The sequence below is a fragment of the Microcaecilia unicolor genome, chromosome 7, assembly GCF_901765095.1.
Source record: "Microcaecilia unicolor chromosome 7, aMicUni1.1, whole genome shotgun sequence".
NCBI lineage: Eukaryota > Metazoa > Chordata > Amphibia > Gymnophiona > Siphonopidae > Microcaecilia > Microcaecilia unicolor.
The window spans coordinates 102,249,431-102,276,711 of record NC_044037.1 but is presented as its reverse complement, the minus strand read 5'-3'; the positions used below and the strand labels follow the sequence as shown (position 1 = coordinate 102,276,711).

The 27,281-nt window shown below is 45.3% G+C and overlaps 1 protein-coding gene across 1 annotated transcript in view; it reads right to left on the bottom strand.

Annotated features, from left to right (window-relative positions):
• LOC115474370 (SAGA-associated factor 29) overlaps positions 1-26,612 on the bottom strand; it is a 49,091-nt gene extending 22,479 nt beyond the window's left edge. Inside the window, exons 1-7 of the mRNA XM_030209816.1 lie at positions 26,498-26,612; positions 14,613-14,710; positions 14,419-14,494; positions 13,557-13,629; positions 12,058-12,122; positions 8,452-8,581; positions 8,173-8,319 (exon numbers count right to left, since the gene is read on the bottom strand). Of these exons, the coding sequence (XP_030065676.1) occupies positions 8,173-8,319; positions 8,452-8,581; positions 12,058-12,122; positions 13,557-13,629; positions 14,419-14,494; positions 14,613-14,687 (566 nt within the window). The 5' untranslated portion in view covers positions 14,688-14,710; positions 26,498-26,612. The remainder of the gene's footprint in view (positions 1-8,172; positions 8,320-8,451; positions 8,582-12,057; positions 12,123-13,556; positions 13,630-14,418; positions 14,495-14,612; positions 14,711-26,497) is intronic.
• Positions 26,613-27,281: the final 669 nt, after the last annotated feature.

The following is a 27,281-nucleotide window of genomic DNA, read 5'->3' as shown; positions in this document are numbered from 1 at the left end:
CGGCGTTACAATCGACCGCAACCTTACACTTGAGAGCCAAGTGAACTCCACAACAAAGAAAATGTTCCACTCAATGTGGAAACTTAAACGTGTAAAACCTTTCTTCCCAAGGGAAACATTCCGTAACCTAATACAATCAATGGTACTAAGCCATGCAGACTATTGCAACAGAATCTATGCGGGATGTAAAGAACAACTCACAAAAAAACTCCAGACCACTCAAAACACAGCAGCCAGGCTGATACCTGGTAAAACACGATTCGAAAGTGCCAAACCCCTCCGAGAAAAACTGCACTGGCTCCCAATCAAAAACGTATTACCTTCAAAATCTGCACCCTGGTCCACAAAATTACCTATGGTGAAGTCCCAGGCTACATGACAGACCTCATAGATCTACCAACCAGAAACACAACCAGATCACGAACATACCTAAACCTTCACTACCCAAACTGCAAAGGACTCAAATACAAAGCCACCTACGCATCCAGCTTCTCCTATATAAGCACACAACTATGGAACTCACTGCCAAAAGCTGTGAAAACAACCTACGGCCATCTAAACTTCAGGAAATCACTAAAAACCAACCTGTTCAAAAAGGCATACCCTACCGACTCAACATAAATACCTACACTCTGCAACACAGCAAAACCAAAGCTCGTAATGGACACTATATAACCTCTCCTGTCTTCGATCCCCATTGTGCCTGAACCTTATTCGACCACAACATCACCATGTATTTGTTTCTCTACCAGACTTGGCGAACACCTTTACGGTACTATGTAAACCACATTGAGCCTGCAAACAGGTGGGAAAATGTGGGATACAAATGTACATAAGTACAAAAGTAATGTCATACTGGGAAAAGACCAAAGGTCCATCGAGCCCAGCATCCTGTCCCCGACAGCGGCCAATCCAAATCAAGGGCACCCGGCAAGCTACCCAAACATACAAACATTTTATACAAGTTATTCCTGAAATTGTGGATTTTTCCCAAGTCCATTTAGTCTATGGACTTGTCCTTTAGGAAACCGTCCAACCCCTTTTTAAACTCTGCCAAGCTAACTGCCTTCACTACGTTCTCCGGCAACGAATTCCAGAATTTAATTACGCGTTGGGTGAAGAAACATTTTATCCTATTTGTTTTAAATTTACTACACTGTAGTAAATAAATAAATAAAATATGCAAAACCCCTTGCAGCCCCACTCACATGCCTGCAAGTGAAGAAGGAACAACCACTGCCAGAAGGAAGATGGAAAGCAACAGAGTAAGACTAATAGGGCAAGTTCTGTGCCAGTCTAGAGGGACTAAAGGAAAGCAAATTAGCAGGTAAGACCTAATTTTTTCTTCCACTGCATCCTTCTAGACTGGCATAGATGGGAAGTCCCAAAGCAGTGACCTTTTAAGGGTGGGAGCCCCAAAGCCCTGCCTCTAAAATCCTGCACATCCAATCTGTGATGACGTGCAAATGAATGCAATGAAGACCAAACTGCCACTTTACAGATAACAAGAGGTGAAACCAGAAAGTGCGTTTGAGCTTTGGTAGAACAAGACTTTGAAGAACAATAGTTAACATAGTAAGTGACGGTAGATAAAAAACTGAACAGTCCATCCAGTCTGCCCAACAGTCACATTCATTATCTAATCAAGATTATTTATTTATTTTTATTTTTGTTACATTTGTACCCCACACTTTCCCACTCATGGCAGCTCTATGCGGCGGGCAATGGAGGGTTAAGTGACTTGCCCAGAGTCACAAGGAGCTGCCTGTGCCGGGAATCAAACTCAGTTCCTCAGTTCCCCAGGACCAAAGTCCACCACCCTAACCACTAGGCCACTCTTCCACAAATCAATTTGTCATTTGCGAGACACAGACTGTAAAAATCTACCCGGCTCTGTCATGTTCCAAATTACCAAGTCTCCGTTTGAAGCCCTCTCCAACCCATCCTATTACTGGATTGCTATGTGCGGGACACCAGACTGTACAAGCCAGCCCAGCACCGGCCTTAGTTTTTACAGGCAGAGTTGCCATCTAAGCACCACTTGAATACCATTAATTTTCTAATTGGAGATCCCTCTGTGTTCATCTCTCACCCTTTTTGAATTCCGCCACCAATTTTTTTTCTCCACCACCTGCCTTGGGAGGGCCATCTCAGGCATCAACTACCTCATCCATGAAAAATAATTTTCTTGACATTACTCCTAAGTCTACTATTATCCCGCAACCTCATTTTCCCTTCTCTGGAAAAATATTGTTTCTATATTAATACCTTTCAAGTATTTAACTGTCTGTATCATATCTCCCATGTCCCTCCTCTCCTTTAGGGATACATATTCAGGTCTTCCAGTCTCTTCTCATACGTCTTTTGGTGCAAGACCCATACCATTTTTGTCGCCTTCCTCTGGACAGTTTCAAGTCTTCTTACATCTTTAGAAAGAGACAGTGGAAGGGTAAAAGTGGTCAGAGACGCTCTTCAATGCTGGTCCATCTGTGCTGGTCTAGAGGGAGTAAAAGGTAGATTGGAATCAATCTACACTTAAGCAAATACACCAACACCACGCTTCCTTAATCCCCCTAGTAATAGTTGCCTTGGAAGCCACCTCTCCTTTCCTCGGACCACCAAGACGCATGAACAACCTGTCGGTATCAACAACTCCTGAGTAACCCACAGATACTTACGGAGGACTCTACCGACATTCAAATAACGTAAACGCCTCTGCTCCTCCAACCCAGCATGCTCACTGAGCTCCTGCAAGGAAACTGACTAACATGAAACGCGGAAACCACCTTAAGGAGGAAGGAAGGAACCAATCTGAGCTCCATCTCATCCTTGAAAAACACCAGAAAAGGCTCTCTGAAAGAAAGGGCCTGTAACTTGTAAATTCTGCATGACAAAGTCAAGGCCACCAAAGGTCTTCAAAGTCAGATACTCAGTGTGCAACCAGACAAGGGCTCAAAGGATGCCGTGACCAAAATGGACAAAACCAGATTCAGATCCCAAGGAGGAACACATGGACAGACCGGAGGACAAATCAACTACACTCCCCAAAGGAAAGGCACCACATCCTGATAAGCTGCCAGGAACTTATCCCAGATGAGGCCCCCAAAACACACCAGGGCCGGCCACCTGCACCTTAAAAGAAGACAAGACTCTTGTCCAAGCTGGTCTGCAAAAAATATCAGGAATTTGCAGCAACAACGCTTTGAAGGGCTCAATCTGACGAGTATCACACCGATCCTAAGATATGCCACATGTGCACATAAGCAAGGAGGTAGATCACTTCTTTGAATGCAAGAGCGTCGCTATGACCTGACTTGTATATCCTTTTATTCTCAAATGCGCCCTCTCAAGAGCCACGTCATAAGTGAGAACTGATCTGATCTGCCACCCACACAGGACCCAGAGCTAGACAATCTTCTGCCTGAGGCAGACAGAGTGACTCCTCCACCAGGAGCAGCACCAGATGTCCTTGTGGCCATTCCAGAGCCACCAGGACTACCAGGCCTCGTAATGCTCTTCTTCTGAATGATTCTGCCTATCAAGGCCACGGAAGAAACACATAGAGGAGGCCTAGCAAGGGCCAGACCTGTACCAGAGCATCCAGACTTTCTGCAAGGCAGTCTCTTTCCTGTTGAAGAAATCGAGGAACCTGGCATTGCACAAGTCGCCATTAAGCCCATGAAGGCAAGGCTCCACTTGATTCACAATGAGGGGAGAAGGTTGCCTGACTCAAATTTCAGTCTCTGATCTCTGGATCCAGATATTTCTGCTGAGGAAGTCCACCTGCACATTGTCCATGCCTGCCACATTTATTATGTCATAAAACTTGATATACTGCTTTGGGCCTAACCAAATAGGCTTAAAGCAGTTTACATTAAAAGAATTAAAAATAATGGTATACATGCAATAAAAAGAAAAAAAAAGATTTGCATCATGAGGTAGAAGAGAAGGTTAAGTGAATAGATGGGTCTTCAGAGCTTGTTTAAAGGTCTGGAGAGTGGATTGATTATGGATATTAAAAGAAGATTGTTCCAAAGTGTAGGACAAAGATAACTGAAAGTGGTGTCATGGGTAGTTGTTAGCCGGAGTGTATAGGGGAGGGAAAGGTGAGAAGGTTGTGGGTCTGCTGATCGAAGAAAATGCAGTGGTGTGTAGGGAATAAGAAGATAGAGAGATACAGACCTAGAGAAAAGGCCTTGCCTTGAAAACTACAGAGTATTTTGAAGTGTATACATGCCGATAATGGAAGCCAGTGTTCAGTAACAAAAGGGAGGGGGGGGGGGTAATGTGGTCTCAACCTGTGTGCATTGTAAAGAAGTTGGACAGCTGTGATTAGACTAACTATAAATGCTTAGAGAATGTAAGGGGACACAAGAAGAGTTGCAGTATCCAAATGAGAAATGACTCGTGGAAAAAAAAATCAGAGGATGAAGGGAAGTGGCTGGAATAAATGGATGAACTGCACGGATTCGACGAACAGCAAAAAAAGAAGACCCAAGAACTGCATCAATTTGAGGTTTAAAGGAGAGCTCAGAGCTGAAAATAACATCCACCTAGAACATGAGGGCAGCCATCTCCCATGCCCCCTTGATGATTCACATGGGTCACCATTGTAGCATTGTCCAACAACACCTGCACAGCCTTGCCACAGAGAAGATCTGGGAAAGACAGCAACACCAGCTGAATCACCCTGGTTTCCAACCGTTGATCAACTAGCTGGCCTACTCTGTCGACCACCAGCCTTGAGCCACTTGCCCCGCACAATGGGCCCCCAGCCAGAGAGACTGGCATTCGTTGTTAGCATGGACCATTAAGGAGTTCCAAGATTGTTCCCCCTGACAGATGACTCGCCATGATGCGGCAGGCTGCGCCTCACCAGCCCCCACAGGAGAATCCTGGCCTGCAACTAAGGAGGATCCCAGGGAAGAAGAGACATGAAGCGGATGCATGAGAGCCCTGCCCACTGCACCACCTCCAGCAGCGCAGCCATTGATCCAAAACCTGCAGAAAATTCTAGGCCAAGATCCCAGGAACAGAGACTAGACTGAACATGGGTTTGTAGTTTCTGAATTTTTGCCGCAGGCAGGTACACCCTGCCCAGTCTGGTACTGAAATACATCCTGAGATACTCCAAGGTCTGTGATGGCTCCAGATGACTCGACCAGGTTGACAACCCAGCCCAATGACTACAGGACCTGCACTACTCTGGATGTGACCTTGATGCTCTCCTGGAAGGACTTTGCCTGGATAAGCCAGTTGTCCAGATAAGGGTGAACCAAGATACCTTCCTTTAAAGAGCTGCTGCCACCATCACTACCATCACCTTGGAAAACATGCGTGAAGCAGTGACTAAACCAAAGGGGAACAAACAAAACTGATAATGCGCCTCAAAGCCATGAAGCGAAGGAATCACTGGTGAGCCTGGCGAACATGAATGTGCAGGTAGGCCTCCATCAGATCCAGAGACATAAGAAATTCTCCGGGCTAGACTGCTACAATGACTGAGCTCAAGGTCTCCAGGTGAAAAGGGGCATGCTTCACCCCCTCTCAAGTCCAGAATGGGTTGGAAATGACCCTCCTTCTTGGGGACCACAAAGTAAATGGAATGATGACACTTGCCCTTCTCCATGCTTGGAACTGGAACCACAGACCACAGACGGACCAGCCGTTGAAAGCACCTCTAACCACTTTTACCTTCATCGAGCACAACTGGGGGGGGGGGGGGCGGGATTCCAGAAAGGCGCCTGACAAAGGGTGGGGCAAACTCCAAGGGGTAACCGTCGCAAATAATCTTGATAACCCACTGGTCTCAGGTAATCTGAGTCACCTCTGATAAGAGGTGGCTCCCAAAGGAATTGAAGGCTGGCCCCAGACCCCTTCATTGGGCAACACACACCCAGGGATGGGAAAGCAGAGAGCCCAGAATCCCAGCCTCTGGTGACCCCTGAAAGGACTGTGCTTTCTGAAAGAAATAACTACATTTGGAACCTCCTCCCCTCTCCCAGGACAATACCAGCAAGCCTCACGAAAAATACCTCTCCCAGAGGAACCTCTGTCACCCGCCCTAGGCTTGTCCTCCGGGAGATGAGGACCCTTTGTCTCCCCCCAGACTCTTGACCAGCTTATCCAACTCCTCTCCAAACAAGCAAAGAGCGCCTCAAAAAGGAAACTTGCTAAGCTTAGATTAGGAGACCGTGTCCCCCGACCAGCCCCACAGGCACAATGAATGGCTAGCCGCCAAACTGAGAGCCATGGACTTAGCCAATACATGGAGAAGACAAAAAAGGGCATCTGACAAGAAAAAAGAACCCATTTCAAGTTTGGCAGCCTCCTGATCCACCAGGGCCCAATCATCCGAGTCCCTGTCCAAAATATACTCCGCCCAAAGAAAACAGGCCCTGTCCACCAAACCCCCTACAATTAGTAGCTTGTATAGCTAGGGTCACTACATCACAACTCTGCTTCAAGAGAGTCTCCACCTGGTGATCCTGGGGGTCCTTCAGGATCGTACCACCATCTACCAGACGGTATTCTTCTTGGTCACCGTGGAGACTACAGCATCCACCAAGGGAAGCTGCAAGGACACCCTACCCTGGTCAGGAATTGGGTAAAGGTGAACCATAGATTGGGCAATCCAAAAGAAGTGTCAGGAAAATTCCACTGCATCTGAATCGCATCCCTAATGTCTTGGTGCATAGGAAAGGACTTAGATGACTTCCGAATACCTTTCAAAAGCGGATACACCATCCACGGAGCTTCCTTAAATGCTTCTTTAAACATCAGCACCGAGACCTGGGAAATGAGCTCCTGCAATCTTCACGATATTTAAAGGAGATGAAAAATATGCACAATGGAGGAATCCTCACCTGGGGGCAACTCTGCCATCATAAACTCCTCCCCCTTTGTCTAATCTCGATCCAGGACCTCTTCATACTTGGCCATCCCAATTGTCCTCTGACAGGGGGAGGGAACCGCAGTCCAGGGGTCCTCCTCACCCAATCCACCCACTGTCTCTTGCAAGGCCAGAAGAAGCCCCCCCCCCCCCCCCCCACTCCATTGTTGCTACCAAGTCTGTCTGCCACCCCTATGAAAGCAGGCGGCCTAGTACATAGCCAGCACTAATTCAGGTGGGAAATCCACCCCAGAGGGTCCTGGCAGAACTGGGTTGCTCAGCTGAGGCCCAGAGGAAGGCATAAGCTGCAATCAGAGTGGCTGCTCAAATCCCGATGCGGTATCCTTCAAGATGGTGGCGGTTCCTGCCAAAATTTTGATCGCCATTGTTCGCCCCTCATCACGCACCACTCCCACCAAGTACCTGCAAGAAGGCCCCAGCATAGACACAGCCTCTCTTTGCTGAAGTTGATGCTCCCACATCTCCCCAGCCAGCACAAAAAGAGCTGCACCCTGCAGATTCCAGGCTCCAGCGATGACAGAGGAAGCAGTACTTTAGCCACTGCAAACTCATCCTCTCTACAACACCGTGGGAGCACCGGAGAAAGAACCGAGAGACAAACCCCGACAGGGAAATAAGGGAGCAGGAGACAGTCCAGCGACACTGCAAGGAGCAGGTTGTAAAGAAAGACCACACAACTGTGAGGCACTAAAGCAAAGCACTTCTCTTGCTTTTTTTTTAAATTTATTTATTTTACCGCAGGTAGACCCCCTACCACCACCACCAAGGAAAAGAACAAAAATTCCTTAGGGCTTACCGGGCCTACACAGGCTTACCACTGCTATCATTTGCTGAGACTGAGAATACACTGATTTTCAAGGGACTGCACAGCACACTTATAGGCTCAATTGAAATTCAATGGTTCTCAGTCTCCATCTGCTGGTAGGAGTACATAACCTATCTGTGCCAGTCTACAGGGATGCTATGGAAATATCCAGTTACATTTCCACCTTTTAAAATAGTCTCCCTATCCCTTACCTCCCCAAACAACACATCCTCCCCTCCAGCCCCCCCCCCCCCCCACCACAAAAACTTCCAATTCTAAAATTCCTCAAGGACATTAAACTCCTCCCTTGATGTGTGTGATAACACTAAAGCATTTTTTTTCCTCCTCAATGAGATGTAACAGCATATGGCACCTCTAATATCAAGATGAGAACACACTATGACCTTTATGACTGTGACACACCCCAGTGGTATCTTGGAACCCCCCTCCTTACTTGTTGGCGGCATGGCTGTAGCTCACAACCTCGGCCAGTATCCACTGCTCATCTCCATCCACAGCCTTCACCCGTGCAGCCACCTTGTCCCCTGGCTTAGCCACATAGTCACTGGATGCAGCGATTGCACCACAAAGAGGTGGTGGTCTACAGCAGGAAGAAAGAAGAGAGACGGCATGATTCTTGAATCCTCAGTATCTTATGTTAGAGAGGTGATAGTGAGATTGAGAAGGCTGGGGTGGAGGGTTGGGGGGGGGGGGGGAGGCAATGGAGACATACTTCTCTCCTGGCTTCCCGATCCAAAGAGGCAGTGTCATGGCAGACTGCTGTAAAAGGGTCATCAGTACTCCTCGTCGCATGGTCTTCCGTGGGGGTTCAGAGTCATTGTACAGACCTGCGATCTTAGCAGCTGCAAAAGGAAAGAGGGAGAGAAAGATGAGCACTCATCTGTTGCTCGGTTACACAATGTCAATGAGGCTGTCTCTTCCTATAATACTATTCTCGCCTCTGCTCTGGATACTCTCGCTCCTCCCATTCCTCGTTCTGTAAAACGTACCAAACCCCATCCTTGGCTGACCTCTAGAATCCGCTACCTACGCTCCTGTGCCCACTCTGCCGAACACCTTTGGTTGAAATCCCGTGCCCATGCTGACTTCATACATTTCAAATTCTTGCTGATCTCCTTCCAGTCTGCTCTTTTACTTGCCAAACAGGACTATTACATCCAGTTGACAAATTCTCTTGGCTCAAATCCTTGATGTCTCCTTGCTACACTGAACTCTCTCCTCAAACTGCCTTCACCTCCAACCCCCCCTTCACTTTCCCCCAAGACTCTGGCTGAGTTCTTTCATGATAAGGTTCACAAGATTAAACTTGAATTCTCAACCAGGTCACCTCCACCTCTCCTTCCCTTAGTCCGTTCTCTCAATCCTCCAGCCCCTGCCTCCTTTTCTTCCTTTTCTGAAATCACTGAAGAGGAAACTACACATCTTCTTTCCTCCTCGAAACTAACTACCTGTTCCTCTGATCCTATTCCCACCCATCTACTTAACACTATCTCTCCTACTGTCATCCCTTTTATCTGTCATATCCTCAAATTTTCACTGTCCACTGTGACTGTTCGTGATGCCTTCAAACATGTCGTAGTCACACCACTTCTTAAAAAATAAATGGATTGGACCCTACCTGTCCTTCCAACTATCGCCCCATCTCCCTCCTCCCTTTCCTATCCAAGATACTTGAACGTGCTGTTCACCGCCGTTGCCTTGACTTTCTTTCATCTCAAGCTATTCTTGATCCACTTCAATCTGGCTTTCACCCCCTTCATTCAACTGAAACAGCGCTTGCTAAAGTCTCCAATAATCTGTTCCTGGTCAGATCCAAAGGTCTCTATTCTATCCTCATCCTTCTCGATTTATCTGCTGCTTTTGACACTGTTGATCACAGCGTACTCCTTGATACGCTGTCCTCACTTGGATTTCAGGGCTCTGTTCTTTCCTGGTTTTCTTCTTCTCTCTCCTAGCATACGTTTAGTGTATACGCTAGTGGATTCTCCTCTACTTCTATCCCACTGTCAGCTGGTGTACCTCAGGGATCTGTCCTGGGACCTCTTCTTTTCTCCAGCTATACTTCTTCCCTTGGTACTCTGATCTCATCCCATGGTTTTCAGTACCATCTTTATGCTGATGACTAACAGATCTACCTCTCCACACCAGAAATCTCAGCCGAAATCCAGGCCAAAGTATCAGCCTGCCTGTCTGACATTGCTGCCTGGATGTCTCAGCGCCATCTGAAACTAAACATGACCAAGACCGAGCTTCTTATCTTTCCCCCTAAACCAACCTCTCCTTCCCCCCCCCCCCCCCCCCCATTCTCTATTTCTGTAGATAACACTCTCATCCTTCCTGTCTCATCAGCTTGTAACCTTGGGGTCATCTTCGACCCCTCCCTCTCCTTCTCTGCACATATTCAGCAGACTGCTAAAACCTGTCGTTTCTTTCTCTATAATGTCACCAAAATTCGCCCTTTCCGTTCTGAGCACACTCCCAGAACCCTCATCCACACTCTTATCACCTCTCGCTTAGACTATTGCAACTTGCTTCTCACAGGTCTCCCACTTAGCCATCTCTCTCTTCTTAAATCTGTTCAAAATTCTGCTGCACGACTAATATTCCGCCAGTGTCGTTATGCTCATATTAGCCCTCTCCTCAAGTCACTTCACTGGCTTCCTATCTGTTTCCGCATACAGTTCAAACTCCTCTTATTGACCTATAAGTGCATTCACTCTGCAGCTCCTCAGTACCTCACCACTCTCATCTCTCCCTACATTCCTCCCCGGGAACTCCGTTCACTGGGTAAATCTCTCTTATCTGCACCCTTCTCCTCCACTGCTAACTCCAGACTCCGTTCCTTTTATCTTGCTGCACCATATGCCTGGAATAGACTTCCTGAGCCAATACGTCAAGCTCCATCTCTGGCCGTCTTCAAATCTAAGCTAAAAGCCCACCTTTTTGATGCTGCTTTTAACTCCTAACCCTTATTCACTTGTTCAGAACCCTTATTTTATCATCCTCACTTTAACAATCCATTATCTCTTGTTTGTCTGTCCTAATTAGATTGTAAGCTCTGTCGAGCAGGGACTGTCTCTTCATGTTCAAGTGTACAGCGCTGCGTACGTTTAGTAGCGCTTTAGAAATGATAAGTAGTAGTAGTAGTAGTTAAGGAAAGAAATAGAGAAAAGTGCATGAAAAGAAGAACAGCAACAAAAGAGATGGGGTACAGGAGAAAAACTGAAATAGTGAGGAGTTAAAAGAGCGAAAAAGGGAGCTTTTTTTCCATAGGAAGAGAAAAACATGTGCTGTGTGAAAAAATGTTCAATACCCACACAGGTACAGATTAACACACAGACAACACAGCAACCTAGAACATGATGCTGGAAAACACATTACAGCCCATCCACTCTACCAACAGCCAAGCTGTGGTGTTCAGTCATCCGTGCTTGTCCTATGCTTTCTTGATTCTGATATTAATCTTTGCCTCCACCTGTCCCACACATCCACTACTCTTTTCATAAAGAAATATTTCCTAAGATTGCTCCTGAGCCTACCCCCTTTCACCTTCATCCTATTACCCCTTGTGTTCCAAAGCCTCCTTTCCAATGAAAGAGATCTGATCCCTATACATTAATAATTTGGAGGAATTCAAATATTGCCAAAATACTTCCTCTTTCCCACTTCTCCTTCAGAGTAATCATATACTTTCTGACAAAAACCATTGACTATTTTGGTAGCCACCCTCTGGACTGACTCCATCCAGTTTACATCCTTAGAAGGTGGGGTCTTCAGAATTTTATGCAGTACTCCAAATGAGGAGTCACCAGAAACTTATAGAGGCACTATTCAGTGTCAACTTTTCATGGGTGCTAGACTGCTGCCACCACTGCCAGGCTTCCATCTGGACCTGCCACTACTGTCCTGTCAAGCAGTCCAATCCTGCACCAGTACTTACTTCAGTAGCAAAATTCAGCACAGAGCCTCTGAGGCTTTCTGTGATCACTGACCCTGTTGTACTCTACCTCTTGTACATGCTTCCATCGTGATAAGAAGATCATGCAAGAGGAGGAAATGGGGGCACCATGGGATCCATCAGCATATGAGAGCTCAGACATCCTGCACTGCATTTTGTTACTAAAGTCGATGCTGCTGGGGGAATAGACTACTCAAAAAGATGGTGGCAGAGGTGAAGGGGGATGCTAAGAGAGGAAATGATCTGAGTAGGGTATTGCCCCCAATGCCTATGGATGACCATAATTAATCCATCCCGCCACCCAGAAGAATGAAAGAGTACCACCAACAACAGGGAAGGTGTGGTAGGTAGGTCACTTACCAATTCTCCTTTCTTCCAGCAGGGACTTAATCTCTGCAATCTTGTCCAGGGATTTGCGCAGGATGCTGGAAGAAGAGAAAAAGTTATTAGTACTCATGAGCAGTGTCGGGATCAGTAACCCAGTAGATACTGTGGAAAAATTTCACCCTGTTCTAGTCCTTCCAAACTAGCACAGCTTCCCTCCTTTTTCTTGATACTGACAGGAAGGAAAATTTGAGTGTATGTCGAAAGCCACAATGAAAAGACTGATTTATTGTACTTATTTAGGAATTTGACACCCTTACCTAGGGTATCTTACAAGAATTGACTTATAGTCCCTGACTATAGTAGACACAAAAAGAGCAGCAGAAATAAATCAAATGTGGACTTTTCATCAACTTTCCATTTCCCTGTAATGAGTGCACAAGGTTTTATGGGGACAAAGTTCCTCTGTCATAACTAGGCACTTTACCACCCAGGGCAAGAAATCATATTTGTGCCTCTCTTTCTATCCACCTCAATTCTCCTAGTCCTCCTGACCCCCACCCACTATCTATCATCCCAGTCCCCCTATCGAGTCATTTCCCTAGTATTTCTCAAGCCCTCATTCACTAAGCTTTTTTTCCACTCCTCTCAATAGTCCTTTGTCCATTGCTGCCACCAATACCAACATTATTTCCCTGGGTCCCCCAATGCCCTTTCCATCCTACCCCACACACATAACCACCCTTACTTACTTTCCAGATCTCCTTTCCTCTCTTTGGCCACAGCCACAAAAGGAAGAAACAGCAATACCTTAGTGGCTACAACCACCCTCTCTCTCCTCCAAATCCTTATGCAGGCAGGCTGGACTAAACCTGACACTGCTTTGATCCTGGGGAACTGAGTTCGACTCCCACTGCAGCTCCTTGTGACTCTGGGCAAGTCACTTAACCCTCCATTGCCCCTGGCATAAAATAAGTACCTGAATATATGTAAACTGCTTTGAATGTAGTTGCAAAAACCTCAGAAAGGCGGTATATCAAGTCCCATTTCCCTGTCCCTCTTTGGGGGCGAGGGGTCTGGATTAACCCGAAAGCCTCTATGCATGTAGAAGCAGCCAAATGAACAAGATAAACAACCTGGTCCTACTCTCAAGCCATAGTTGTGATTAGACCTGTGCAGCCTGCTCATGCACTCTTCTGGGAAGGTCTTGGATCAGTCCATGTTCGTCAAATACCAGAGAGCCATACTGCTGGTAGTTGTTTCTGGGTGCCGCCTTACTTGCTCTTCTCTGTGGCTTCATTCTCTTTGTATACAGTAACATCTCACTGGGAGCAAGTGAGGCATCGATTCTGAAGCAGGCTCTGTACTCTGGGCAACTGTCCAGCTGTATCCAATTACAACCCTGCCTTGTTCACATATGTTCATTCACATACTATAAAGTGACAATAAAATACAACACACAGGATGGGTTCTTCCTGCAGTTAACATCAAGCAGCCCCAGGTAATGTTATACAAGAGAAGAGCCAGCCACTCACTTGCACTCTGCTTCTGCGTCGGCCTTGGCTGTGGTGTAGAGTCCTCGTAGCTTTGTCCGGTAGTATGGGGAAACTGAAACAAAATATCGTGATCCATTGATGGGAGGATGACAAGGTTTATTTTAATGGGGAAAATATTGTACATTCAATATTCAGCCTGTGATGGTCAGCATTCTTTTAATGTCCAGGCGTCAGCATTGAATATCCGATGCTAATTATAGTTCTGCTGGCTAACGGAGCTTATGCAGGTCCCAGCAGATATTCAGCCAGGATCCGCATAAGGGATGTAGGTGCCCTGTGCTGCTCCCTTCCTCACCCCTGATATGAAGAAGGGTTGGCCAAGACCTCCAGCATTCCCTTCAGCCTTCACCCAGTCTCCCTCCCTCATGTACCTTCCCCTCAGCTTTCACCCAGTCTCCCTCTCAGAGGCTGCCATCTATCCCTTCACTTTGCACACTGCAGCTGAAGAAGAAACAGCATGATTCCTACTTCTCCGCTGAAATTCAGCAATCTGTAAGCTTAATCTCATGATGCAGAAAATTCGGGATGGTCTTGCCGTTTCAAGTCCCACTAAACTACAACACTTCCTGAACTTCCTGCACCATGTAGCTCAAGCTTTCAGAGAGTCAAATGCACCAGCAAAGTAGGAACCCTGTTGTTTCCTGCCACAGCATAACAACAAAGTTTTTTTTTTTTTGGGGGGGGGGGGGGCAAGAAATCTCAAGCACCAGGATATAATTTCTAGGCACCAAAGCAACCTGGCACTTAGGATTTATCAAGCCCCGGGCTGACTAATTTTAGAGAAATGCATGGAAATGACAGCAGATGGGCTGGGCATTTTTCTATCCCTCATGGGACTTACTCTTGTTTTCTGTCTGCATCCTTTCATGTGTTTTCTGAATGTTCACCAAGTTGTGTTCACTCCTAGAGCGTTCTTCCTGTAAAGAAAAAGAGAACGAGGTAGAGGAGGCACATTCTCTAGAACAGAAGAGTGAGAAACTGTCCCATTACAACTCCCAAGATGCTGCCCCCCTCCCCCATGTTGTCTTATTGTACCTGCGTTTGTTTGATCAGTTGGTGCAGTTCCCCCAACAGCTCTGAAATCCGTGTATCTGCTGACACCAGTGCCATGGCTGCTGCTAACAGTTATTCGCCTGTGAATTAAAAAGCAAAGAGCAGGCCTCTGTTAGTGATGTCAAAGCCAACAGTGGTACATCCCACAATGCTGCTCTTAAAACCAGGGCCAGAAAGAAGCAGGCTACACAATTGCTTAGGGATTTCAACTGTTTAAGAGAACCTCCAGACTCATTTTCGGGTGCTTTTCGCTTCAGTGATGGTGCCTATCGGAGAAGGTCTGTCCATCTATTTTTCTGTTCATCTGTATGCATAGGTAGGTTAACATATGCACAAGTAGCTGAGAAGAAGTCAAGCAGAACCACAAGGATTCAAGGCACTTTAACAGGAGAGGGAGAGGAAGTGCTGGAGGCCACGGTGAATAAAAAGAAATTGTATTATGGGGATCCCAAGCCCCACATCTCAAGGAGCAGCACTGCTGGGCCACAGCAAAGAGTAGTGAGTAAAGGAGGAGAAAGAAAGGGATGGAGTAGCAAGTGGGAAGGAGTGCAGGGGAAAGAAAAAGGGAAAACTTATATGCGAGGGGAGCTCAAGAGCCATTTTCGAATGGATAAGAAGCTCCATGGCACATTTTTCAACAAATATAAAATTACAGAAGCTCCAGGTATGCTTTTCTACACTTTTCTTCTGTGATCACATCTTCTCAAAGACAAACCAAAATTGAAGAAGCGTTTAATATGGGTTCTGGCACTAAATGCCAGAAACCTAAACCAGGCTCACCGTGGAAAGGCCCGACCAGTAAAGCCAGATATAGCAAAACAACTCACTAATATTACAGCGATACTTACCGAGAACAATAAGAAATCAAGGCAGATGTAAGTTTGAATCTCAGCTTAACAAGGCAGAAAAGAGAATTAGCACATTGAAAGATGATATAGTAGCATGCTGCTTCTTCTGCAGACAAGTACTGAATCTTCAAAATGCTGCAGAAGTCAACAGTAATCGTAACCACAACAACATTAGGATTTCAGATGTCCCCGAGGGAAATGAAGGATCTAACCCAATTAAATTTATGGAAGACTTCCTTGTGAAAATTCTGCAAATTCAGTTCTATAGGATCTTTGAAAAAGGGTGCACAAAGTGCCTACACGTGCAAATCCCAAGCAGAAGTCACCAAGACCATTTGTAATGAAAGTCATGCACTTTCCCCAAGTCGTCAAGATTGTTAATATTGCCAAAACTAAACAAAATCTGCTACGGAATAGAAATCAAATAACTGCTGACTTCTCCAAAGCACAAGCCATTTTGGCACTAAGACCCAGACAGAAAGCTTTGGATGCTAAATATGGACTTTTTGCTCCTGCTATAATGAAGGTGCCATATCACAACTCTACAAAATTTTATTGAGACCCAAAATCTTTGAAAAATTTCTGGAAGATCAGGAAGCTTTACAAATGGCTACAACCTGAAGTCACAACAGTCTAGTCTTCCTGAAGGCAGCTGCTGAAGATGTATATGTGATGGATCACTATCTCTTTTGTGCCTAATTCTCTCCTGCCTCCATTCTACCTCTCAACCCTACTTTGTCCTCTTAGTGAGTGTGGTAATGGCAGTATGTCATTGTCTTTCTTTCTAATACTGTTCCTGTTGCTGAGAATTATCATTACAACAACTATAACTGCATCAATGCTAGATTATAAGTCTCTTAAATTCTGGCTGTTCCACCTTATAAAGGAGGTCTTCATCAGTGATATGCTCATATAATCTTTACGCCTCACTTGCTTAATGTTTTCCCCTTAAACGTGAAGAGAATCCACCATTCAATAAAAAGGGGGGAAAAACTTATGTTTTAAGAATTTAAATCCTTCCATAGTGTTCATGCAAGAATCCCATCTCTGCATCTGAATTGCGGAAATTAAAACATGACTGGGTCAATGTCCAATTATTGAAACTATTTACTGACATCACATAGAAAACATAGTAAAAGTTGTTGACGCTTTTAGAGATCTTGCTGGCACAGTTGACTTCCTGTCAATATGTATATCTAGGAGGAGATTAATGTCTCCTCCCATTATTACAAAGTTTGCTCCTGTTAGTGCTAGTTGTTCATTAAGATTAAAGAAAAATGATGGTTGATCTGTATTTGGAGCTTAAATGTTCAGGAATGCATATTTCCTCTGAGCAATTAGAACTGTCAATAAAACCCAGTGGCCATCCTCATCTGTAATGTGAGAAAGGATACTGTAGTGATTTAGCAAGAAGGATGAGAACACCATTATTATTTTCTTTTTTTTTTAACACCAATCATGGAACCTCATTGACTCATAGCATATTTTACATCCTCCTGATTTGGATTTTTCTTTTCACACCAAACCTCATAATACTTTTTCTCACCTTGATTATATTTTTGTATCTAAACATCCACTGGATAATATTTCTGAGTATAGCACAGATATTTACCTGAAGCAGGTGTTCTCTGAGGACAGCAGGCCAATTATTCTCACATCTGGGTGATGTCATCTGATGGAGCCCAGTGCGGACGCTAACGAGTAATGTAAAAGTTTCTAGCAGCATCCTACCATGCCTTCCCACCTGACACGCCAGTCAGGTGAAAAAGCAAAAAAAAAAAAAACCTCAACTAGAATCAACTCCTAGGGGAGGTGGGAGTGTATATGAGAACAAAATTGGCCTGCTGCCCTCAACACCTGCTACAGGTAAATACCTTTGCTTTCTAAGAGGACAAGCAGACCTTCCTATTCTCACATCTGGGAATCCCTAGCTACTAGGCTCACCGAAAACAACAAAGCTAGGATAAGAGTCTCAAAACTTCAAGACTAAAACTTCAATCAATCAATCTGAAACTATATGCAAACTAGCTGTGTAAGTGCAGCCTGTAACAGAATACAACAGGGCCTAGGAGGGTGAAGTTGGAATTTAGACACCAAACAAACTCTGCAGGATCACCTGCCTGAACCAACTGTCGCGTCAGGTATCCTGATCAAGGCAGTAATGAGATATGAAAGTGTGAACAGAAGACCACATTATAGCCCTGCAACACAGCCATGGCTCTGACATTATGAGCCGTGACATGGCCCTCAAGAGTCAGCCCAGCCTGAGTATAAGTAAAGGAGATGCAATCTGCTATTAAATTTGAAAGTGTGCGTTAGCCGATGGCTATCGCCATCCAATTTGGGTCAAAAGAATCAAAAAGTTGGGTGGACTGTCTATGGGCTTTAGTCTGCTCCAGACAGAAGGCTAAGGCTCACTTGCAGTCTCAGGTATGCAGTACACTTTCATCAGGATGGGCATGTGGACCAACTGATTGGAAATCCAACACTGTCTTAGGAAAGAACTTAAGGTGCATGCTGTAATGTCCACTCTGTCCCCTGCCCCCTGGGAGAAGAGGACACTTCAGCCCTAGAATTGGAAATAAGAGAGACAATCAGACTTAGATATAGGCGCAACCAGTAAAAATCTTTATTGGTATCTCACTAAGCCAATACAAAATAACTGTTCTCTCTGGAGCAGGTTGTCACACATAAAAAGTCAGACGCAAACACTGAATAACAAAGTCTGCTCAGCTCATGTCTCTTAGTTATCACATATATACTGTTGTAAGTTTCATTTCTCCTAAATCATGTGATTTCTCCTAAACTAACTTATGGTCATATATGGATTTTCCTGTAATATTCTGTTATTGTTTATATGTATACATATATGGCAATTTCCTACATTGTATCATCCTCTCCTCTTGTGTGCACATGCACACTTTGTGGCAATTAATTCCTTATCAGTACAGCATGCTCACAGCATGCAAATAACCATGTAGCAAACTAGTAGATATTATAAAACACCTGGTGTCCTTCCTCTCTGAACACATATTTCCATTGGGACATCTTGGGCTCGCAGAGTTCTGTCTCTCATCACCAAGGTTATATCCATGTTTCTGCCATATTTGGACTGCATAGCCTCAGTCCCTTCCAAGTGTCACCTTGACATGTAACATGTACTTTCCATTTCCTGAGAAAGCACTGTAACTTACATGCAGCTGCAGGAATAAACTAAAAATATGCTGAAGACAGCAAGGCTAGGAAAACAGAGCCAGCCGGGCCATCTTACAGACCTAGTACCATATAACAGGTCTTGCATAGGAAGGAATATACAATGCACAGAACTACTCTGTTATGAAATTTAGTTTAAGGTGGATGAGCTACCAGGGCTTGCACCTCACTGATTGTGCAAGCTAAAACGACTGCCACAAGAAACACAACAGGAATCAAGAGGCTCAAAATGAGCTTTCATCAGCTGGGTGAATATCACATTGAGATCCGATGACACAGTGGGAGGTTTGACAGAGGGCTTTGTTAACAACAAACTTCTCATGAAATGAACAACTAGAGGCTGCACAGAGATGGACTTGCTTCCTACACAGTGATAAGTGTCAACTGCACTGAGATGCACCCTTACAGAGTTGGTTTTCAAACCAAACTCAGAGAGGTATAGGAGGTAGACAAGCAGTTTTTGTGTAGTTCAAGAGAAAGGATCTAGGGCCTTGCCCTCCCAGCACATGGCAAACCCCCTCCACTTACAAGACTAACACTTCTTAGTGGAATCTTGCCTGGATGCCAGCAAGATGCAAGAGACACCCTCTGGGAAGTCCAAGGGTTTGAATTCTATACTTTCAACATCCAAGCCATGAGGGCCAGAAATTGGATGTTGGAATGTAGAAGGGAACCCTCGTTCAGCATGATGAGGGTCGGAAAACAATCCAATCTCCATGGATCTTTGGAAGACAACTCTAGAAGAAAAGGGAACCAGATCTGTCTCAGCCAGTAAGGGGCAATCAAGATCATAGTTCCCTGAACTTGTCTCAGTAAAGTCTTTTCTATGAGAGATACTGGAGGATACGCATACAGAAGTCCCTCCCCCTCAATGCAGTTGAAGGGCATCCGACACTAGCCTGCTGTGTGATCCGAGCCTGAAACAGAACTGAGGGATCTTGATGTTGAGATGAGAGACCCACCGAGGGAGTGCCAACTCTTTGAAGCTCTTGCGGGCTACATCCATGTTGAGAGACCACTCGTGGGGTTGCAACACCCTGCTCAGTCTGTCCGCCAGGCAGTTGTTCTTTCCGTGGATTCCGAAGATCCATTTTGTGAAGGAGAGCCTACTGCCACATGCCTTCTGCCTCCTAGCACAAGGGTTAAGAGCCTGTACTCTTCTGCTTGTTGACACAGAACATTGCAACGTGGTTGTCTGTTTGAATGAGAATAATTTGGTTATGCAGCCGATCTCTGAAAGCTTTTACAGTGTTTCAAATGGCCCAGAGTCTCCGGAGCAGACCACATTCCTTGAGTGTGAAGCCCATCTACATGAGCTCCCCATCCCAGATTGGATGCATCCATTGTCAACACCTTCTGAGGTGGTGGACTTTAGAATGTCTATCCCAGAGTCAAATTGGACTGATTTACCAAGAAGGGCATGAGAACTCTGGAGGAATCTGAATGACATCCACTAGGTTTCCTGTCTCTAGAGACAGCTAGGAAGCTAGGGTCCACTGGGCCTCTCTAAAGTGGAGACGTGCTATGGGTGTAACATGCACTGTGGGAGCCATGTGGCCCATCAATCTCAACATTTGCGAAGCTGAAACCTGCTTGCTGCTGTGGACTTGCGAGTCAAGCATTACTAAGGTATCCATTCTCACTTAGGGACAAAAAAGCCTGAGCTTGCAATGTGTCTAGCAGGCTCCTATGTACGCCACCTGGAGAACTGGGTGAAGGTGGGATTTGGGGTAATTGATAGCAAACCCTAGTAGCTCCAGCACCTGAATAGTTAGGTGCACTGACTCCAATGCCCCTTCCTGCGAAGTGCTCTTGACCAGCCAATCGTCTAGGTCAGAGGTTACAAAGGGCCATCTGTGGTGATAAAAATTCAGCCTTCCTCCTACCGGTAAGCCATCTGGGACAGTTACACTTAGTGCAGCTATGCTCTGCTGTAGCCAGTCTGGGGAGCCGGATGGGGCTTCTGCGGGCAGGGTTGGCGAGGCCTGGGACGTTGGGCCTGAGAAGCCCGAGTACAATGAGAGGGAGGTGGGAATCGATGCCTTAGACAGTCGTAGGGTCGCAGCCTAGGCCCACTCGAAAATCTTCTTGATGAAGATGCAGATGGAGGATGCCAAGATAAAATTTAGATGTGTTGGTATGTTTTTTGATGAGGTCAGTAACCTCCTCCACCTTGTCTCAAAACAAATTGTCCTCTTAGCATGGCACGTCAGCTAGCCTCTCCTGAACCACTAGTTCAAGGTAAGACGCATGCAATCATGAGAGCCTATACATACCCACAAACATGGTTGACGCAAACATCAAAGTGTCATAAGCGCCCCTGGTCAGGTATGTTCTGCACTCCATCTGCTTATTGGCCAACTGAAGAAGCTCTGTGGCCTGTTGAAATCTTCTGCCCAGTGTGTGGTGGTGGCCAAAAAAGCAAACAGAATAGGAATTATCAGGAAAGAGATGGTAAATAAGACCAAGAATATTATAATGCCTCTGTTTCACTCCATGGTGTGACCTTACCTTGAGTATTGTGTAGAGAATGGCACAGGGACAAAGTTTGTCCCCGTCCCTGCCTCCATGAGCTTTGTCCTCATCCTGTCCCCATGAGCTCTGACTCCCATATGCACAAGTCTCAAACTGGGCAATGTTGCCACATTTAGAATGACTCTGGATAGAATTTCTGCATGAAGGAAGCCCATCCCTCATTATTTAATACCTCACTGCATTCCACAAAGCAAAAGGACCAAGTTCCCATGTCATCCTCTTCTTTAGATGTAAATATAGAAAAAAAAAGATGTTAAAAGCTCACAGGTCTCAACCTAATTATTTTTTTTAATTGTACTATAAATAGTAAGTTTGATTGTCTGTTTTAGTTGCCCTTTACTAGGTGAAAACATTTCTGCATGAATGCAGGGAGTCCCTATAACCAGCCCCCTTCAAATGACACAATGAAATTACTACTCTAACCGATGACAATGCTTCCTCTTTGTACATCCAGTATACTGCACAAGCCAGCATGCTTGAAAATATAAGCGAGATCAAATAAAAATGCTACCAACAATAAAGAACGACAACATGGACAGAGCAGCTCATAGGTTTGCTTAATTGAAAAGCTTGCCACCCAAATGAGTCCAAGTCCTGGCCTCTTACTACTACTTACTAAACATTTCTAAAGCGCTACTAGGGTTACACAGCGCTGTACAATTTAACAAGAAGGACAGTCCCTGCTCAAAGGAGCCTCTCTACCTGGGGCCGCTGAGGCATGAGACCAGGAACTCTTAGACTGAGAGTGGATTTGACCACCATAGAGTGGTGCAGCAGCTTGGCCTGCTTGAATCCTGGAGCCTTCTGGATACAGTACTCTGTATCCACCTTCTTTGGTGCAACCTGTGCTGTGAAGGGAGATTCCCAGTTCTTCAACAGTGCATCCTTAAGGATAGGGTGCAATGGTAGTGAGCCCCATTCCTTAGGAGGTGACTTATAGCTTAGGACAGTTACATCTCCGTCCTGGGCTCCTCCTGTCTCCAACTTAAATGGGACGGCAGCAGCCATCTCCTTAACAAAGCCAGTGAAAGAGTCCCTGAGGTGGGGATTTTCATTTCTCTTGAGGAGGGGAGGGGTCAGAGGGTATTCCATACGACTCCGCCTCCGAGAAGTAATGCAAATCCCCCTACGACTGCCATAAGAGATCCCAGTCAGACTTCAGCATAGTCAGACCTAATTGGTGGAATCTGCTCTGGCCTCAGCCTAGTGGAACAATGTCCACACCCCAAAGAGCACGAGGTACAGACCTGTTTTCAGACTCTGAGGATGTTTCCTCCCCCTGATGTCGAGAGGAATACTGTATGCATCAACGTTGACACCATCTGAGGCGCCGGCACTGAGGATCTTTGCACAGCTGGGGCTGTTCTGCTTGTGGAGCAAGCGCCCTCAATGCCTGAGCAGTGTGCCCATGCAGTAACTGCACCAGCTCCTCTCTGATCACCGAAGGCAGGCACGGGAGCCAGGAGAGAGGCAGTCTGAGAAAGCGTCTATGTCAAACCGGTAGCTGGGACCTGGCCACTTGATGACTTGCACACCGACACCTCTTCCACAAGGGGGGGGGGTGCTCCTCTCAGTGCCGGAACTTCTCGAGTATTGGAGGATCTGATGCCCTGGGGCCCCCGGCACTGTGCATTGAGGACTGGTGCTTTTGCTTCTTGGGCTTCCCACGATGCATAAGGTCCTGGTCCTTCAGTGCCAACAAGGACATTGTTGGACCTGTATGTGCCCTTGATGTCAGGTCCAATGCTGACCTGTCCCAGGGCCTGCTATCAGCACCTGATGAGGCAGGTGGAGACCGCCTCGATGCTAGTGCACTCTCAGTGGATGCTGAAGTCTGAGTAGCTGTGGAGGTCGATGCTGTTGGTGCCGAAGATGATTTACTGGCCTTCGAAGAGTCAAAAAGCTGCTCCTGTTTAACCTTTTTGCCTATTGAGTTCTCACCTGCGTTTGCAAACAGAGAACAAGCAGAGGGGTCATGGTCAGGTCCAAGGCCCAGTCAGGTCAGGTGCGGTCCCGTAACTGCAATCACCCGATTACATACAGTGCACCTCTTGAAGCCGCTGGGGATCTTCTCAGACATCGAAAAAAGAATTGTGGCTATATTAAACTCCTCAATCTTGAACCATGAAAAAGGGAAGAGCTCAAATTGAGGTTGAGCTGCGGCCTAACCATGCAGCCACATCCGAAAAAGAAAGGTACAAGCCAAAAAACTCTAGGAAAAATAAAAAGGGATTTAAGGAAAAGTAATTGTTCCAAAAAAAAATCTCCCAACTCAAAACCACCATGAATGACTTTTTGAGTAAAAATTCCAAGCCCATTACTATTGTGCACTGGCCAGTTACAGCAGGACCTCTTACTGCCACCTCAATGGCTATGTAAGAATAATTTTACTGCACGGCCATGTCTTTTTAGGGGCTTTTTACTTGCTGAGGTAAAAAAAAAGGCCCTGGTGTGCTGCAAAACAGCCCCCGCCACTACCACAGGGCCCTTTTTACCGCAGCTTGGTAAAAGGACACCTAGATGCACCACTGTGGGACAGTTTATTAGTATTGGTCAGAAAACTATATATTGGCCAATATGGATAAAATGTAATGTATATATACATTAAAAAAACACATTACAAACTCACCTAGCTCCTTTGAGATGTTATGTAATAAACATTCCCTTCCTCCTTCCCAGGAATTTCTTATACAATTAAAAAAAAAATATATATATACACAAATGCTCCTCTTCTGCAACTGAGTTATTTGAAATACTGTTAACAAATCTGCATCCAAATTTTATAAGTTAATTAGGAAGAAGACTTCTACTAACCCAACACTAGAACATCTCTGGGAATTAGGTATTACTATAAATCATCTTTTTGCTGAACAATGGAATGTTTTTAGCCCATGGTAAATAAACCTTATCTCTGTTTCAGTGTTACATTCATTTTACTTCACGAAGCAAAAAGCTATGTGGACACCTGACTAAATGGTTCACTTTCAAATAAATGTTGGTCCTGTAATTTTGGTGATGGAACACTGGAGCACATGATATATTTGTATAATAACCTGCAGCATTTCTGACTCTCAGTATGGGAACACATTTCTCAAACCTTAGAGAATAGTACCATTCTATCACATAATTATATTACATTTCCTATGTTTGGATGATGCTTTTTCTGAACAAAGCAAGAAGCTTTTTGATAACTTAGGGGCACTTTTACCAAAAGGTTGGTGAGCGGCAATGGACTTGCTGAGCGCCAATCTGGAACTACTGCTGCCAACCCCAACTGCACACCATTTCTGGCACTACAGGAGCCCCTACCGCCACCTCAATGGGTGGCAGTAAGGGTTTTCCTTAAATGGTTGCACAGCAAGTGGTTCACTTACCGCATGACCATTTCACTTCCGGGGGGGGGGGGGGGGGGGGGAGAGACAGACTTTTACCCACTGTGGTAAAAGAGGGCCTCGGCGTGCGTCAAAAACATGCACTAATGCCACCACAGGCACCCTTTTACCACAGTTTGATAAAAGGGGCCCTTAAAGTCTATTGCTCTGAAAACTACATTTACTGCATTGGAAAAATAAAAAGTTATCTTTTCTTTCTGGTGGAACTCTGTATGTCTGTTTCATAAATATGAGTCTTGGGTTTTTTTTTTCCTGAAATATAATTACATTGACAAACATTTAAAAATTTAGAAACTTTTCAAGAAGTTTTGTCAGTCCTGATATTGTTTAGATGAATATATCGAAGATCTCAATTTTCTTTTGTAGTTTCTCCGAGTTATCTTTTTTTTTTGTTGTTGTTGATCGTTGATATATGTTCTTTCAAAATTCTTTTAATAAAGATTGATTTTAAAATTATTTGGTAGGTGGACAGGTAGTGCGCTCAGCGTGAAATACACATCTCCAACTCCTAAATACCTCCACACCTCTGACACCCCACAAAACTAACTCACATGGAGGCATATTTTCAAAGCACTTAGCCTTCCAAAAGTTCCATAGAAACCTATGGAACTTTGTAAGGCTAAGTGCTTTGAAAATGAGCCCCATGGTGTCCTACGCCAATGCCACACCACCCCACTCACCCATTCAGCCATATACCATGTATGGAAACCCTGTCCCCAATATCTTCTACATAACAGCCACTCATCTTCACAGATACAATGTCTCCATGGCCACATACCACCATACTACTCACAAGAATACACAACACTAGCTCCCAAACATACCCAGTGTACTTCCTCTCACTCACCCACACAGCATCGCCCCTTCCATACCCTATTTCTCACCCCCCATCCCGTATCTACCCTTCTTCTCTCCCCCGGGTATCCATTATCTGTACTTCACAACTGCCCTCCCTAGGTGGCCAGCATCTCCCCCATCTTTCTTTTCCTCTGCTACCACAAACCTATCTTCGTCCTCTACCCCACATCAAAAATAAAAGCAGCACAGTGGCAGGCTTTTGAGCACCACACATGTTCTTGGCCTTTCAGGTTCCACCCCCCCTCAGATACAAACTTCCTGTGGTAGGCCATGAGCACACTGTTTTTCAACTATCTTGCTGGCGCCACACTGCCACCCTGGAAAATCTGCTGCCATAGTGATAGGGTTGGCCACCTTGGCCTCTGCTGGAATGACTATGCCCTGTCTACTTCACCACTGCCAATGAAAGGAGATGGTAGGCTGGAAAAAAGGTTTGCACCCTCCATATTTACGCCCGGTATGTCCACACCACTCACAAAACCCTTGGTATATCACCGTGTGCAGGGCCTCACCTCCCACCTCATGGCAGGAGACCAAATGGCTCCAGATTCACCAGTCAGGTTTAATCCAACACTTGTGAAATTAGAAGTCCCTGAATGCACTGTACACCTAAAGAGGCACAAGTCTATAAGTCCCTGCATGCAATGAAAACGTGGGCCTGATCAACCCTGACTGGCAATCTGTGGCCAGCCTGCACCGCACCAGAAGCAAACTTTGTCCACTCTCTTGAAGCAGGTTGGTGAGCTCAACTCGAGTGGCTGCAGGCACTAAGGCATATAGGTTCTGAGCATGCATGCTTGATTTCAACTGATCATTAGCAAAGTTTTTGTCTCTACTGCAGCAGAACATTACAAAGATACCAAGTCACAAGCCGAGCTCCCCTCCTCACACGCATTCGGGGATCGGTCTCCTTCCTCATGGTCTGCCATTTCTCCCTGTCTTCTGCTCTCCTCGGTCTAACATGCCTTCCCTTTTCATCCCTGTTCGCGATCGTCAAACACCACCACCATCAAACTCATACCCGATATTGCCCACCAACAGTACCGCAGCTTTCCTTCTTCTGTGCTGCCCCGTCCCCTAAGATACACAACACAAACACAACCCTAGGTCCCTATGGCACCACCTTGCCGGAAACAGGAAATTGCGTTAAAAGAGTGGGACGCACAATGAGGTTTGATTCAAAGAAGTTTAACAGACAGGAATGGAAGTGAGCCTATCTAGTCCACTGTGAACCGGAAGCCAATTTGATTAATCTCTGTTTCCACTCCTCCGCGCAGTCGTCATTGCCATACACTCAAAACAAAGCAAGCAAACTTATGAGCTATTGCCTCCACGTTGTCGTTCTTTATTGTTGGACGGTCCATCTGTAACAAGTCTAAAACTGTTTCAGTTGTATAGGCAGTACCTTAAAAGGTGGAGGAAGAAAAGAAATAACAGTTGAATATCATTAAAACAGCTTCAAAAATTATCGTACCTGGTAGAGAAACAGCAATTATAAACTCTGTAGTTTGTGTTCATTTTTCTTCACTGTTCTTCTGAATTATACAAATAGCCAGATTGGGGCACATGGAATCACATCTTCATCTGTTTTGTAGAAGTTTACCTTTTAGATTATTCTGCATGAAGGTAGCTCTGTCCTCAATATTCAATACTCTGTTTTAAATAGTAGTAATAATTTTAAAAAATCAAGTGCATTTTTATACCACTGCAATCCACAAAAGGAGCAAGTTCCCACATACCATCTTTCTCTTTTGATCTAAGCACAGGTTAAAAAAAAAAGATTTTAAATGCTCCCAGGTTTCAAC